This window comes from Austrofundulus limnaeus, unplaced genomic scaffold (genome assembly GCF_001266775.1).
Source record: "Austrofundulus limnaeus strain Quisiro unplaced genomic scaffold, Austrofundulus_limnaeus-1.0 Scaffold57, whole genome shotgun sequence".
Lineage (NCBI taxonomy): Eukaryota > Metazoa > Chordata > Actinopteri > Cyprinodontiformes > Rivulidae > Austrofundulus > Austrofundulus limnaeus.
The window spans coordinates 1,176,061-1,193,174 of record NW_013952459.1 but is presented as its reverse complement, the minus strand read 5'-3'; the positions used below and the strand labels follow the sequence as shown (position 1 = coordinate 1,193,174).

At 37.2% G+C, this 17,114-nt stretch overlaps 1 protein-coding gene across 1 annotated transcript in view; it reads right to left on the bottom strand.

The window, feature by feature from the left end:
• eng (endoglin) overlaps positions 1–14,764 on the bottom strand; it is a 48,369-nt gene extending 33,605 nt beyond the window's left edge. The window contains exons 1-2 of the mRNA XM_014009383.1: positions 14,644–14,764; positions 13,745–13,901 (exon numbers count right to left, since the gene is read on the bottom strand). Coding sequence (XP_013864837.1) covers positions 13,745–13,802 — 58 coding nt within the window. The 5' untranslated portion in view covers positions 13,803–13,901; positions 14,644–14,764. The remainder of the gene's footprint in view (positions 1–13,744; positions 13,902–14,643) is intronic.
• Positions 14,765–17,114: the final 2,350 nt, after the last annotated feature.

Below are 17,114 nucleotides of genomic sequence, written 5' to 3'. Positions count from 1 at the left end.
ATGCAGATTCCTTTACTATCAGATTTTTCTGTGGATTCTGTCACTCATCCAGGACATGGAAAATTTAAAGAAAAAAAAGAAGCAACTGGACTTTTGTTCTGTAGCTGAAGACAAGTGGAGCTACAAGATTTAAACAGCATGACCCGAGGTTAGTGTCATTACCATTACTTGCATCGATCTGTATACCCCCACCTCACTGACGTAAAAGTCAGATAAACTGTAACATGAGCATTCAGACTGAGGTTGCTATAAAACATATGTATCTGATTTAGTACCAAGTTCTAAATAAAAAACATGTGTTTTACCATCATCATCATGTACATATTTAAGTTCTGACTCAGTAAGTAGCAGCTACTCTGTATCAGTACTCGATATTGGTAAATACCCAAACTGAAGTACTTATAATAAGTTTGAGAAAAAACTGGTGTCAGGACACCCCTAGAGAAAAACTTCTGTTTTAACTCATTCAAATGTCTGTATTTTAATAAAATTAAGTGTAGCAATTAGGTACCAAAATGTTAAACAACTGCAGCAGTTTCAGTTTAGCAGATTTTCATTATAGAAACAAATATTCAGGGTTTTTATTTTTTATACTGTAATCTGAATATTGTTTCATCAGAAGTTACTAGTACACACTCTGTAGGTTGGTTTTTAAAACAATAACATTATTAACCATATATAGATAAGGTTAGTCAGGTATAAAAGAAAGGTACGATTGGTTTAGTGAACAAAGTTATGTTTTGCTGGCTGCATCAAGTTCAACCCAAGCACTTGATTAAATGCATATTGACTGCAGCAGATAAAGTACTGACAGCTGATAACACCTCCACAAAGTCCTGTTTCAAACAATTCAAGCTTCTATGAGTCTTACTGTAAGCAGCAATACAGTCATAGCAAACACGTTTAATTTAGTCAAAAGCCTGAATTTATTCATTATCCCAAACTTGTCCTTATTAAATCATTATGGCAGGGTTTTTATGCTTTCAATCTGAGCTGTCATATACCTAAAATAAAAATCAGCAATTTACTCTCAAAGCAGGCCTCAATCACCCCAAAAACCACTGGTGGTGTGGTCCATTACTGTTGCAGAAATGACTAATTTAAAATGCAGCTTGGCATACAGCTTCCTTGGCTCTTCTGGTGCATTTAGACTGTTTACCCAGATGGACACCATCCATCAGAAGGAAATGATGTGTTGAAAAGCAAGAGAAATAAATTGGTTAATGTTAGCTTCAAAAGACTGGAATGCTAATCAGATGCCTCCCATTGAAAAGAAGCACTAATAGAAGACCTTGGTTAAGGCAGCATCATAACTATCAGAATGAGGAGGGCAGACAGAGATAGAGATTTAATTGGATAGAAGGCAATAACTGCAATATGCGGTATCATAAAGGAAGATGGAACTTGTTACATAAGAAGCTGGTTATTTTTCCCGACATTTTCTTTCCTTTTTCCAAGTTGTTAACGCGATGAAACCAGAATGGTTCTTTTTTATTTAATTCAGTTATTTGTTCATAACATCAATGGTTCATAAAACCTACTTTTAATTAAATAATGTATATTCTTTTGATAGTTACATTATCATAAACCAATCTTTTACATCCTAATTGTGACAGTTCTCTGGTTTATTTCTCGTTGATTCTTTTCATGTTGGTCAGATTAAAGTAACGTTGATTGAAGAGGTTTGCATCTTTTAAGAAACTGAACTTTTTTTTTTCCTTTGAACTCCAGTTTTCCTGTAAATCAAGATGGAGAACCATCCTGTCTCCTTTGCCGTCCTCTCCTCCCTTCTTGCCACAGGGGTCAAGGTTGACTTCCTGTTATTCTGGCCCTGCGTGTTAATGTCTGTTGCTCAATATCCACATCCATTAAGTTATTTCTTTCTTGTTCGGCTGTGACAGAGTCAACAGCCCATGACTGTCACCCGAGGTCTCCGTATAAATCACGCCGACTGGGTAACAACGTGCACGTGTGTGTGTATGTGTGTGTGTGTGTGTGTGTGTTTGTGTGTGAATGCCTGTGTCACTAGCCTCCCTTTTTTACGAGTCACCGTAAGATATGAAGAATGCTCATTTTGCTCCCTTGACCCCGGAAATGCCAATGGCTTTGCTAAGCGGTTTGCTGGTAAATGAGGTATAGAAGAGCCATTCCATCCCCCTGTCCTCTTTATCTACTTATATCAGTCCCCTTCATTTCCCATTCCATGAGAAGATGTGTTTATGGATGTCAGTGATTTCCATTTAGCTGTTAAGCATCATGGGTAAATGTGAATAAAAAAACATCAGGGAGGACAGGAATCGACTCAATTCATAGAAAAAGATTATGTACTAAGAATTTCCCAATCAACTTCCCTTTCATTAGATATCATATTTACTGGGGAAAAAATGAAGACTTTGTAGAAAATATGAAGCAACCGTGCAGACATAATTGATGATAATCTTTTATTTTTTTTTTTTTTTTTTTTTTTTTTTTTGGAAAAGCAGCAGCCTTTAGTCAAAGCACATTTCTGGAAGTAATAACACAATGCACTTGATGCAGATGTTTGGGTCATTGTGATATCATAAATATTAATACTAAGAACACATAAGTGATTTCTCTATGTGCTCAATACTTTTGCTTTTGGGGGATTTTAACTTTGGACAAATTTCAAAAAAAGATGGAAAACTGGTTCWGCAAATGATAGGCATCTGTTCCTGTTTTTCTTAGTGGTTAGCCTGTCTGTTTATGTTTATACCAAGAGGCTGTGTTTTACATTGTCATACTTTGTCAGTCTGATCAACTGAGATACACCCCATGAGTCAACTACAAAACTTAAATCCAATCTTAATCTTAGTTTTGGATATTTTTGATATCTTATTATTAATGAAAATATTTTACATTTTCAATACCGACAAAACCCTAATTTACAATCTGTCTATTGGAATGTATAAGTTTGTTTTTATTGTTTTAAAATTGTAAGTTTCTGTTGGTTTCTTAGACTTGTTCTCTACTCTCCTCTCACAGCTGGTCCTCGTTTGTCAATTAGTACACATGTTCTTGTTTTGTTGTTACTCCCTCAGTGTATATCAGCTCCTGGTTTCTTTTCAGTCRGTGCCAGTTCTTTGTGTGAGTTGTTCTCTCCAGTTTGTGTCTTCTTATAGTTTTGTTAATGTATGTTCTCTACCACTTCTGTTGTTTATTAAAACGGATGTCCTCAGCTCACCCATTCTTCTGAAATCTGTGCTGAAATGAGTTCCTCACCTCGGTTAAAACTACTTCAAATGCAGAGTTTTAAAAAAATGTAGCTTCTTTGAGTGTCAGCAACCTATTGGTTCAGCTCAATTTTACAGTGAGCTGTGGTAAAAAGGGTCAAAACCATAAAAAGGGCAAATAGAACAAGACAAGCAATGGGAAGAAAATGTAATTTCCCTATTTGTCAGAAAAAAATTAAGAAAATCTCTGTCTTGAAGTTTTGTTTGCAACATTTAGATGTTTACTGTGTATAAATAATTTGTTAAGATGCATCATGTTGTTTGAACAGTACTTATTAATAATCCCAAAAGATTGTCTAAAGCTACGTTCACACTGCAGGCAAACGTGACCCAAATCTGATTTGTTTGCCTTTGTGACCTATATGGGATTTTTTTTTCCTGACTGTGTGAACGTGACAAAACCAAAGATTTTTTTTTTATTTGACTGAGGCCTTTTCAGCATGTGGTACTAAGTCAGATACATATTTAATGCTTTTGTCTGAACGCTCATATCACATTTCATCTGACTTATATCAGTGAGGTGGGGGTGAGCGGATCGATTCTCAAATAAAGACACTAACCTCAAGTCATGATATTTAAATCTTGTAACTCCACTCGTCTTAAGCTACAGAACATAAACTTAGTTGCTTTGTCTTTTTTGTTCAAAATTTTCACATTCTGGATGACTGAAAATCCACAAACATAAAGTTACRTCGATCACAGATTTTTTCGATACTAAAGTTACTCGGTTAATATTTTACTTCCAGCTTGTTGATCCGTTCCAAAAATAAAATGCTACACTGGAGCTTCCAGTCAGAGGCAGGTTAAAATGTAAACACTGGACTAAACAAGCATGTCAGATCATTTTTTATCAGTTCTGATTGCACAACAACTTCAGAATCGACACACTAACATGTAGCATCCATAGGCTACTTCTGTAAATGACGTGCTGAATGTGACGTCATGCGGGTTGCATCAGTGCAGTGAGGGGTTCATACTGGAGTCAGATGGAGGTCTCATTTAAAATACAATGTGAACATCCACGTAAAAATATCTAATTTTAAAAAAAACTGAATTGACCATTAAGATGTGCAGTGTGAACGTAGCCTTAGTAGCGATGCTCTGCATGTTGATTCGTGTTCATGCATTTAGCTTTTAGCAACTCTATAACCAGCTAGGTGAGCTTTTACTCACCTTGGCAAAAGCAAGCAGGCCCTGGTTTTCATGCCCTGCCTCCTTGTGATTCACAATGGAAATGAGTGTCCACTAGATGCCAAGAGTTCAGACAGAAAAAAAGATTCAAAAATAGATAGCATGGCAGCTTTGCATTAGGAAGGAGAGGGAAGAAAAAATGAGGGGAAACCCTGATAGCAAACAATGACAAGACCAACTGTCTCCCATGGTCCCTCGGGGTAAAGTAAAGTGTTTGTGTCCAAAGTCGGGCGACAACGTTGTGATGAGGGAGGGAGGGAAAGCAGTCCTATCAGACTTAGTCGAAGAGGGAAAGGAGAGCTTCAAGGCTGGCTCAAGTTTCTCTCTTGACTCCGACTACCCCCCCCACCACACACACACACACACACACACACACACACACACACACACACACCTATTGTCCCAGCGTTTCCGCAACTGTAGATTGAGGCCTGACCATCCACAGGAAGGTAAACAAACTCTTATCAGTGCTCTGCAGGGGCATAAACTGTCCCCTGGCCTCTCACCCCTGCATACTCCGCATAACACACTCCATACGGCACACAGTCTTCCTGACCATGTCACCTCCATCTTCTTAGTCCTGAACTTCTATCCAAAATGCTGATTAGTCTTGTCAGTTTAATAGCTTGAAACTTTTTTTTTTTTTTGTGGTGGAGGGTGTGCGCATCTTTGAGCCAAGTCTTGCTTCCAGTCTTTGCAAGAGAGGAATTGAGGATGTGATAGCTGGCCTGGAGACAGCCTGTCTTCACACTAGCTCTGTTTACACCCTTGGGAGCCATTTGTCCGTCGACTCATCGTTGTCTGAGGCCAGCAGGAGCAGCAACAGCTGCATTGTTCGCCTCATTTTACGCCTATAGACTGCTGCTTGTGTTTCACTATTTCAAAAACTTTGCTTCTATACGCCTTCTATGTACACGTTTAAAAAAAATACAGCCTTGATTACAAAAAAAATTATATTTTTAAATAATACTCACATATTCTCCCAGGTGATCTATTATATTCCAGCAATCATCAGTTAACTGGGCATAGAGTGTCTTATATATTGACTTAAGGAGTTGGATTTTTTTTCCTGCCAGTATACTGAAAGAGCACTTGCAAAACACAATTAATCATCTTAAGAGTTAATTGGTGAATAGACAGACTAATTTAGCAAGTTTCATGCTAACTGTGTGCAGCCAAAGCAGACTGAGGCATTAAGAGATTCAGTGCACAGTGGCTGCTTCCAATCATTCAAGATTGATGTAGCTTTGCACCACATATGCCTCATGTAGAGGCGCCGGAGATTACCTTGTTTTTCAGAAGTGAATTTTGGCAGAAAATATTAATGCTGTGCAGCATGAAGGAGCCATAATACTGGTTTCATGAAAATGAAGGTACACTGCCATTCCGCACTAAACAGAGCTTTGAAGAATAAAATAAAAAATAGGGGTTTTGAATCATTTTGTAGTGAAATTGACGACGCAGCTTTATGATTTCATTTTTTTACACTTTAACTAATGGAAGTGTCTGGACATGAAAGAGAGTTCGCTCACAGATGTAACTTTATTCCCCACAGCATCTGGGAAGATTATTAAGTGCCCCGAGTCTGACGGCTTGATATGTTGTAATAGCATCCGATATGATATTAAAATAATCTGTCAAGGTGTTTTCTTTGGCTTCTAAATCCTGCTTCTTGTCACATTGCAGCAAGAAAAACGGAATCATCCGCTGTCTGGGTACGGCGAGGTTTGTCTCGTTGCATCATTCTTACATTCAGACATTAGAAAGAGATTTCAGCTCCTTAAATACATATTGATCAGCTTGGCACCTGAATCAACAAGGAAACTACCCACCCAGAGCGCAAATAAAGAGGCTCTGTGTTCACGAATCACACACACACACTAAAAATCAGTACGTGTCTTTCAGTTCCAGATGGTGGTTGAAACAGATTATGAAGCATGAAATTGCGAAGTCAATACAGCTTGATCCTTGAAAACGATTTTTAGTGGGGAAATTAAAGAAGTTTAACGGTTATTTTTTGTTGAAATAAAGAGAAATGTACGTTTGCCTTCGGAGAAACCTGTCAAAAAGACGTGCGTGGTGACAGGAGTCCAAATCGCTGGTTTTATCCAAAACTTTGTGAAATCAAATTAAGCAGTGACAGGGTGTAAAAAGTACATGTAGTTCTGTTTTTTTTTTTTTTTTTTTTTCTTTTTTTTTAAATAAAAGTCAAAACCAGGTGTCCTGTGTTGGAAACACTTTTCTCCAACCACCTGCTTCCCCACCAGACTTTGTTGCTTTTTTAACTGCTTCATGTCACACTTCCTACAATAGTTTCCAACCTGAGGTCCACGCCCTCCTAAGTTGAGCCACAAAGATCACAGGGGTGGCACATGAGGCCGACACACTGGATTATCAGACGCCCGGGTTGATAGAAAATGCATCAAACAATGTGTTATTATATTTCTGCAGGAAATAAAAAGCACATGTTCAGTTTAGTAAAACCAGGAGACTGGTGTGTTTGGATTGTCACAAAAAATAAATGAATCTTTACCTTCTTTCGCATGTGACTAAATAAAGCTAATCAAGCCTATATTGTTAGTCGATGGCCCTCTTTTGCATGTGACTAACCTGTTTGTCCAGGTGGAGGCAGTGCTTATAAGGCTGAGTTCACCTGAAACTCATCAGACTTCTCTTGGAGGAGAGACAGAACATTTCACTAAAGAAGAACCCATCCAGAGGACCTACTTATTTTTTTCTTTTTGAATCTTTACCTCTTTACATTTGTGACTGTCAATTACTACCGCACCAAAACGTTGCTCAATATCTGAAAAAAAGTAGAAGCTTTTTGTGTGTTTGTGTGTGTTTGGTAGGTTTGATTAGTTGTTCACAAACATCACAGCCAAAGCATCCCTAGAGAGAAACCCAAGGTTGCCAATATTTTTCTTTTTTCTGTATTTAGTTAACTTATTTTAATTAGAAGAAAAATGTTCTCCACAAGGTTTTCAATGCATTTTACAGATAAATTCTTCCCTTGTGTGTTCAGGCGTAGAAGCATAGAGACACAGCATTTTTGTGTATCCTAAATAAAGGTTGAGAACTATAGTTCCAGAGCTCTTCTGCCAGAAAAATACTCTAATTGTGAACTTTTTTTTTTACATAAATTAAAGACACAAATATGAAACTAAGCTYGACTGGTTGGGCCTCAATGGATTTTGGGTGACCAGTCTTTCTTCAAGCATCAACAAATGTTGCAAATCTTAGCCTGAAACATTRAGCTTTTTACATATTGTTTTTTGTTTTGTTTTGTTCTTCTTCTTTTTTTTCAAAACTACTGATATTCAAATTTCTCTTTACTTTTGTATTTTGCTCATCATCAGAGAAGAAGCAACTTCATCTGCTTCAAGTTTTTGCTTGAGAGGTTGCCTCTTTCAGCAAAAAAAAAATCCTTCAATTGAGAAAACTGCTAGGTTAGTACAATCAAGGTGCACATTTTGGTAACATAATACCCTTAATTCCTTATTTTTATTTCATTTTTGATGAAAAAAGGAAATATTCAGAATGTAAATCTGACTTGAAGTATTTTACAATCAAGACAATGACTTTGCTTCATATTTCATCAAAAAAGACAGAGGTGAGATTGATTTTCATAACCACAAAAATAAAAAAATTTGTCAAATATTTCCCTAATAGAATGTCAACAAAGCACCTTTGACTTTATGGCGCTGGGGAGTCAATCGACCTGCAGATAACTCCTCCAAAATTCACTTCTTGTATTTGTGTGGACCCCAAGGGCTGAACAAGTCAGACAGACCTTCAGATAAGAATGCATAATGCCATGCCTTATCTTCACAGACAGCAGGCGTGTTGACATGAGCACAAGTAGTCGCCATGCTGAAAAACCATTTATCTGACCAGCTGCTAATGAGCCATTCAACACACATGCAACCACAGTGTCTGCAAGTACAAGACATGATGGGACACGAAAACTATGTTGAAGGGATTTCAACTGGGAGTCTGTGTGTTAAACATTTACGATGATCTGTAAACAAACTTAGAGTGCTCTAAAGTCTTGACTGTTAAATTCCAAGTGTTATGAAGAAGATGCAGCAAAAATAATGTGCTGTTCAGATTATAATAAGCTGTCCTTTTATATTTAAAACAAAGGGGGAATCTACCTAATACAAATTTGTTTTTATAACTTGTCAAACTGTGACCACTTGAAAAGGTTTTCTGGAGAGAAAAGAAGCAGAACATCATGTTAATAAGGCTCCCTCGTGCTGCTTTTTGTATTCAAGCAGAGGAAAAGCAAGGCAGTCAGAAATGGATTGTTATTCGGGAGGGGCATAAGACTGGAGGAGATTGAAATCGGTCTGAGGCAGCGACAAGTGGTCGCGTCTCCCTGCCACCCAGTCTGTCTGCAGCCTGAGCCGGCTTACAGTAAAACAGGGGAAGTAGACTGTTTTGACTCTGTGAGCCATTTTTAACATGACGTTTTCTTTTTCCTTTCCTTTCCTTTTTTTTTTTTTTTTTTTTTTTTTTTTTTTTTTTTTTTTTTTTTGTTTATATTTTTCCCCCTGCTACTAAAGCATGACTCCTGTGAAATCTTGGTCATCTCTTTTTCATTCTTCTTTCTTTTGAAAACCCTCACACCCTGTTTCTGACAACCACTGTAACAAATTCCTCTTTTGATGTCAGTGTTTCTCTTTCCTTTTCTGATTACGCTTTGATTTTCACTTTTTCAGATTTATGGTTTCACTTAACCCTCATATCTCCTTCCTTTTTATCACTTGTCTTGTCCTGCTTCCTATTTTTCTGGGGATTTGTTTTAATCTATTTACTTCTCTCCTCCCAAAATCTTTCCTATGAAGCACTTATCTGCTGTTGGACAGTCACACAGATTTAACCCCCCACTCCCTCACTGTCTCCACGCATCAGTCTTCATGAACTCTGTTATCTCTGCTTGTCTGTCTGTCTGTCTAGTTCCATTTTCAGCCCCCCTCCCCCGTCCTCCAGCGGGTCGCTAATCACTTTTGTGCTTTTCCCTCAGCCCGTAGCGGGGGACTCAGGGGTTGGCAAAAGTGCAGCAGGAGGTCTGGCAGTTAACATCATGAAGCCTGAGTCCCTCTGGGAAAGCTGCTGCAGCAGGGGGTCTGCTCAACACGATTTCCCCGCCAGGAAACGCCGCCCACACAGTGGATAATCACAAAGACTTCAGTCAGACGCAAAGATAATTGTTTATGTGTCCAACTGCCAGAGCTACAGCTTTTGTGATAATGCTTGTGCTCAGTCTGAAAAAAAAATAATAATCAGAAAATTTTCTTCTGAGGAGCTTTCTGTGCAATAATCAGTCAACAGAATATCAGCACTAACAAGAGGAAATGCCAGTATACTGAAGTATCTAAAAGTCTTATAGTCTGAATATTAAAAATAACAACTAATAAATGAGTTTTATAAACCTCTAAAGGCCAGTTATATGTCCTGTTTGTGCACAGCTGGACAGATGGGCTAGAGTGTGGGCCAAGTGGGACCAAAGTGGATTATTTGTTGTCATGAAACTCCATTATCAAAAAGTTAAAAGTTAACTCACGTAAACACTACTTTATAAACTGCAACACTGCTGTCAGTTTCACATCTCACATCAAGATTTATCCAATTCTAAGTGCAAAAAGCAGCAGCAGAAGCTAGCTGTAGCACTTCCAGTGCAGCTGTGGGGCACTTCCTTCTGGAATATCATAATAAATAAATGTCATGGGAATGTTATTTTTTGTTTGGTTTAGTATGTTTGCTTTACTAATGCATTGTTCCCCATATGCATTATTTTAAATAAAAAGCAAATCTACAATTTCTTGAAAATTTTTTGAAGACCCCCAAGAAATGGCTCATGGACCCCTGTTGGTCCTGGGACCCCAGTTTGAGTGCCTCTGTGTTAACGCACCAATCCAGTCTGAAATAAACGTTGTTTCTCCTAGCTGAGACTATTCAATGACCTATTTACAGGTAAGACAATATTTATTCATTACTTCTCCACAGAACCGCACATTCAAAGATCTGAATTATTCCTAACCCTGGTCACATTATCAGGGTTGTCTTGGTCCAGCTTTATACAAGACTGACTATGTAAATGATGTTTATAAAAGAAATAACTTTGAAGCTTCATAGTAAACTTAATTTGTATCTACTAAACACTGTTTTAAATTCTTGTTTTAGTTTGGCCTCATAGATTATTCATCTTCCATTATATATTACTCATTTTCATATGAAATACAGTTTAAATTCACTCAAATTGACACTCTTTTTTTTTTTTTAATTGAGTGGTTAATTGCCCTCAAATTGCACTTTTGACATTTGTTCAGTCGGCTAACTKGTCTAAAATTGAAACATTTTGCTGGTGGTGTTTAATCAGCAAGGTTTAAATCAGAATGTTTAAATGAGAAGCATAAGGAACTTGAGAAAAGAGATGTTTAAAGCAGCATTTTGGAGCATTACAAGAAGTGCTGCAGCAGAGTACAGCATGTGCAAAAAAAGGTGCTGTGGACTCTGAGAATCACAGTTTATAAACTTATTTTAACATGGCCTTGTGAAAAAAACCATTGTAGTTCAAGATGAGAACAACATGGGCTTTTTAAAAAAGAAGGTCTCAGCTGACAAAATAAAATAACATTTTCCACTGATAAAAGGACTTTTTATGCAGTTGTAATCCAGCTACAAAAAAAAGTTTTCGAGGTAAATAACCTAAGGCAATCAGATAATCTGTGGCACTACAGGTGCTCAGAGATAAAGCTTTGGGGAAAGCTAAGACCCTGAAAACAAATAACAACATTCTGAACACAATTAGCCCCACAGGGAGGCAGCGTAATGAAACTAAGCTCAGCCTAATGTGCTCTGCTTTAATTGAGCTTTAAAGTCAACCCAGAGACTACAGAGAGAACTCCATCAGTAGAGGCCTCACTAAATCTTCAAAGTGAAATATGATAGTATTAAATAATAAAAGACATGGGCTGTTTTATTTATTCTGGGCTGATTTAACACATTTAATAATGTTTGTCAAAGTAGGATTAAATGCTCTTAAATTATTTTTTTTCTGTTGCTGATTAAAACAGTTAAAACACAGATCTAACAATTCATATTCAGTTGATATCATTCATACATTTTCTGCTTGGTTAGTTAGTGTTCTATAAATTGCAACATTTTATTGCTAGAATATGGATTTTATTTGAACAATTGATAAGCCTAAGGGAACCTGAACGGAATCTACACAGATTGTTAAATCTCAGACTAAGATAATAAACCATGGGGTTATTACCGAGTTCGGATTATACTATGCAAACATATCAGCTGCTGTTGATGCACCTTTATATGTTTCWGACAATACAGGTGCATTTCTTGTGTGAAGGGGCAACAAGGCGGTCAAGCCTTTTAAAAAAGGATTAAATAAAGCTCAAACACAACCAAGCTCAAGGAAAACACAATCTATCACAGCTATGGCCAAGTGTCTCGTGGGATTTGTGATGGACTGCAGGCTATTTCTGAATTACTTTTACTATTTTTTTCTCTGTGTTTATGTTTTTACAGCTTTCATATCAAATTCTCCTGTAGTCACTTATAGCTTACAGCGTTCGTTTAAATAAACTGTTGGGTTTTTTTTGTTATTATTATTCCAGCATCACTTTGTGCAAATATGAGTTCTTTTTCCCAGCCTTCTGTTGGTCATTGTGTGACACACCTCATGTTTGTTAAACAGAAAAGTAGTCCTAAGCCCAGGAGACAACGTCAKCGAGGAAAATGACAAATTAATGTGACAATACCGGACTACTCAAATGATGAATACACAAAACAGGAGACACGGAGACTCGTGCATGTCTCTCCAGCATTTTTTGATTAATGCTTTCAACATCCAGTACAGCACATCAGAATGCACTGCTTCTCTGAGAACAGTGTCACAGCTCCCTGCGGGTCTTCGCCTGTAAATCTGCTGTAGCAGGCGCGCAAATGCGAAGAGAAAAAGAAGAGCCTCATTTAGGAAAAAGAAGGCAAAAAAACTAGCGAGTACAGAACTTTGTGTCACACAGGCAATTAGGGTTGAGCTAAACAGMTCCTTACAAACTCCACGAGCAGAAAGCGAGACAGATCCCCTGCAGTGAGAGCTCCATAAGATCAAACTGTCCGCTGCTCTGCCAGTTGGCTAATATATACCACTGTATCCCTGCCACCAGCACCCCTGCTGAGAGGATGCTTAGTACCTGAGGAAATATTWTAATTTGTCATACAGCAGGTCAGTACTAAGGCCTGATTTAATAAGCGGTCTTGTTTTTCTGGCACAAAAATTYGTAACAGCAATGTACGCTTGCCAGGGTCAGTTTGCTTTATTCAAAAGGCAAGTGTTGAGAAAAGTAATAAATTAAAAAGCCACTTTTATGATTTTATTTTATTTTTTTCTGGTTATTGTTTACAAACCGGGAGTATGAGGAAAGGATTTTTTGGCATAAAGGTGTTTTACCTTAAAGCAAACCTTTGAAAAAACAAATAAATAAATGACTAAAGTTCATTTCAGGGACAATTCATGTTAAACTGCAAATAATAACAGCTGGCTGCCTTCAAATGACATTTACGAAATGAGGTGAAAGAGTTTACACATTTACGCTTCGAACTAAATCAAACAGATTGTTTTTGGTTATTTCACATCCAAACTTGCACAAAATCAAGATTTCAGTCCTGATTTGTTTACTGAACAGCCCATTTGTGTGCCAATGCTCATGTCACGGTGCTGAAAGGTGGAACAGAAACCCCCCGTAAAACCCCCTGTAGCTGTGTTTGCAGGGATAACTGTGAGGTCTGATTACAGCACGTTGGTCTGAGGGGGGCTCTCAATCCGTTTATCACCTTGCAGGGATTACAGGTTATGATTTGTCATGGGCACCTGGCTACATACGGATGGGGTGGGGTGGGGCAACAGAGAAGGATCATTAAAAAAAAAAAATCTGTCAATATCCTTTTTTATAAGCCAGACTCTTGGAACTATATTGGTTTTAAACCTGGGACTTGATCTACTTTTTGTCAGAGTCCAAAAGAGCTGCTCTGTGCAAAGCCTCTCTCTGTAGATTTTKAAAAAAAAGGAACAACAAAGCACAAAATTCTCTTTTATGTTTTGAGAATAAAATGATGTCAGAGAACAGGACAAGTTATCTGTTTGAACTTTCAGTTTGACAGCTCTGTCCCTTCGAGGTTCAAAATACTCTGTCTGAGGGACTTTGGTCTATAATTTCAAAATCTGTCAAACTTATGAGAAGGATTYAAAGAAAAAAAAAGAGTATATGACTTACCGGTGGCTGCAAACGTGAGGCACAGGAGCAGGGCCAACCCTGTCGTGAATCCCTCCATCTCTGTGGGGTGATGCTGAATCTGCAGCCTCTGGAGTGTGAAGACCCAAGTGTGCTGYTGTCTGCTGGCAGAATGGCTGTGGCAGTGAGGGCTTTCAGTCTAAAACAAGGAGGAAAGGTCAGGAGACAGAAGCAGTGAGGAAACGTGATGACWGATAAAGAGTCTGGACCACAAGTTTTGCATCCTATTGTGTCCAAACTACCACAAAGCAATCAACTACTAATCATGTTTTTTTTTTTTTTTTTCACGTAAAACCAACACAAAAAAATGAAGCCCTGACAAAAGCCTTGCGGGGTCATGTCAACAGAATTTTACTTTTGGTACTCAAGAGACAAGCCCGCAACTTTTCTGCCCGTCTTCCTGACGCACAATCGGGGTCCGAACCCAGAGGTTATCTGCYGTTCACTGGACTTCTGGTCCAGGAAGCTGCTGCGGCATCAGCTTTCTTTAAATAATCCCACAATGCCGGGATCAGATAAGCAGGAGACTGTTCCCGTTATATAATTCATATAGAGGGAGAGGAAGAGTTTGTGTAAACTGTGTGAGTTTCAAAGAAAACACACGCAAATAAAAAGGTCAAAGGAGACAAACTGCTCAACCTGAGGGGATCAAATAAAATGAGTTTATTTGGTGGCAAATGGTGAACAAATTACATCTCATTTTTTGCTTTTATTAATTAAAATATCTGACATCCTTAAAACACAATCTGCCTATTTCTGACCCTGGCTAGAATCAAACGGATTGAGTTCAGGATTGGCTACTGCCCTCTAGGTTTTAAGAAACATAAATACACCTCACAAAAGTAGAAAGTGGAAAACATATATTCAGAGTCCAAACTTACTTTTTTAAATCTCTGTCTGTCTCTGAGCTGTCGGTTTATAATAATCCACAGCAGAGGATGTGGCTGCGTTCAGCAAATGTGACGATCCATGGACTTTCCAAAGTTTTTGTGCCGCCTGGGCGGTGCAGATTGACTTCTGTATACCCCTCCCACAGGACTTTCCTCTTTTTCTTTTTTCTTTCAGAGGCTATTAACTGCTGCTGCTGCTGCTGCTGTCACTGCAGAAACACACACGCGGTTTGAACTTTATTGGGTCATGTTCGACGAGAAAGAGTAAAATCTAAAGGAGGGAAACGGGAAGAGTCTTTTATGACCTCTCAGTACTCATAGTTTATAGATTTTTTTGTTTGTTTTTTGTTTTTGTTTGTTTATGCTAGAGAATAAAATAGCCCAAACTTTGAGACAAAGATTAGAACTAAATGTATTGATTCTACTGCCAGGGGCGTATTTGTTCATTTTGAGGCCCCAGTCTAAAAACAAACAATGGTGCCTTCTACTTCCTTTCTTTCTGTTTTGATTCTTTTAAAATAAAACTCAACTGTGTTTTTATTGATAAATTAGTCATTATCTGTCAGGTACTTCACAATAGAAATTAATATCCTCTAAATTCACAAAAAAAAATCAACTTTAGGTAACACAGTAATAGTTATAAATGAGTCAGTTTTACAGAAAATAATTGATGTGGTGGTAGCTGACAGCCATCCCCAACACATACTCATGCCGCTAAAGGATTTTACAAGGTCTTTGCTTAAGTATTTGACATGGGAAGCACAGGTCATAATTTTAATAATTTAAATATTAAGTCAACTCTTGGATGGTCCTTTAAATTTATCATAATCCATGTCCCTTAGGGAAAATTAACTCCCATGCACAACTACCTAAAAGTACAAATTTTGAATATTGTCACCTCTCTAAAAATTTGCCTAACTATTTTTTTTCTAAAAAATGTAATACATATGTTCAATTTGTTTAGGTTTTTTTGTAAATCCAAACAAAAAAAATTAAAAATAAGAAAAGCGGACTTTTATTCTGAAGCGGAACACATTTTGCTGCCCATCCAAGAGGCTTTCTCCTCCCAGATTGGAAGCAAAGCATCTTCAGATTCAGTATAAAAGTCCAGTTGTTTGTTTTATAAATATTTTTAATCAGCTGGATAACTGGTAATTTTCACCAGCATAAGATTTTCGTGGACCTTTTTGAGCTATCACATCCTGAAATTAAAAATATCAAAATTAAGGAATTTTTACAAAATTTAACTCCTTACAGGTATTTAACGTTTTTAAAAACTCCATAATTCAATGTTTTGTTTTGTTTTGTTAAAAAAAAACATAGTTCATGGCATGGCTGGTTAGGTTTTTTTAATCATTCATTCATTCATTCATTCATTCATTCATTCATTCAAGTTCAGAGTTTCTGGGAGACTCTTCAGCACTAGGAAGTCTCCAGAACCCGCAGAAATGATGCCATGCTGCTTTGGCTTAACCAAAAGGATTTTGTTGACACAATAAATCGGTACTTACTCTTGCATATATACTTACAGTAGCTGAAAATAAATTTGAAATTACTTATGCACAGTTTTTTTAGTCACAGTTTATTTTTAAAAGTGTCGCAAATTTGTCGCCTTTTTTTTACTGCAATCAGTCACAACTTGAATTTACAGATCACCAAACCCTCCTGATGTTTTTATTTATTTATTTATTTATTTATTTATTTATTTATTTGTTGTTGTTTTTTTTGTTTATTTATTCCACTTTCTGGATCTCAAAAACTAAACTAAAAAGGTTTCCAGATGCCTGAGATGACTCTGCAACTATTTTGAGCACATACAGTATATGTCGTGCAACACTTTTAAAAATGGTTCAAAAAGCCATCATCTATATTCAGCAAGATCTTCCTTTCACCACTAACTACAAAATAGGTAAATGTACTTTACGGTTTATACATGGAGAAAATGATCAAAAACACGACAATGCCATCTTATTAAGCTGTTGAGTTATATTTTTGTATGACCACATTATGTTGCAATGAAAACAATGATGTCTCAAATGTTAGAAATGTTATTTAAACAGCCTCAAACTGATATCAAGATAAAACCATGCTTACATTTACCTATTTTATAGTTTTCCTTTATTTTCTACCACTCTATCACTTCTCCAGTTCTCACATGTTCTTGTTCTCAGACTCACATATGATCCTATAATTTAGAAGTGAGGTTTTTGCATCCCACAGGAAAGCATTTTCAGTGGTCATTAGAAAGCTATTATAGAAAATTACACACTTATTATCAGGTATAGGTCACTGCTATACTTATAAGTCATGATTCAAAAATGTTATTGAATCCATTAGTGAAAAGTACCATGACCAGTACTMATTTTACATAGAAATAAAATGATAATAAAAAGTTTTTGTTTTTGTTTATAGTTATAAAAATACAATTTTAAAATGAGCATAATGCAATACACCTGTCAGCG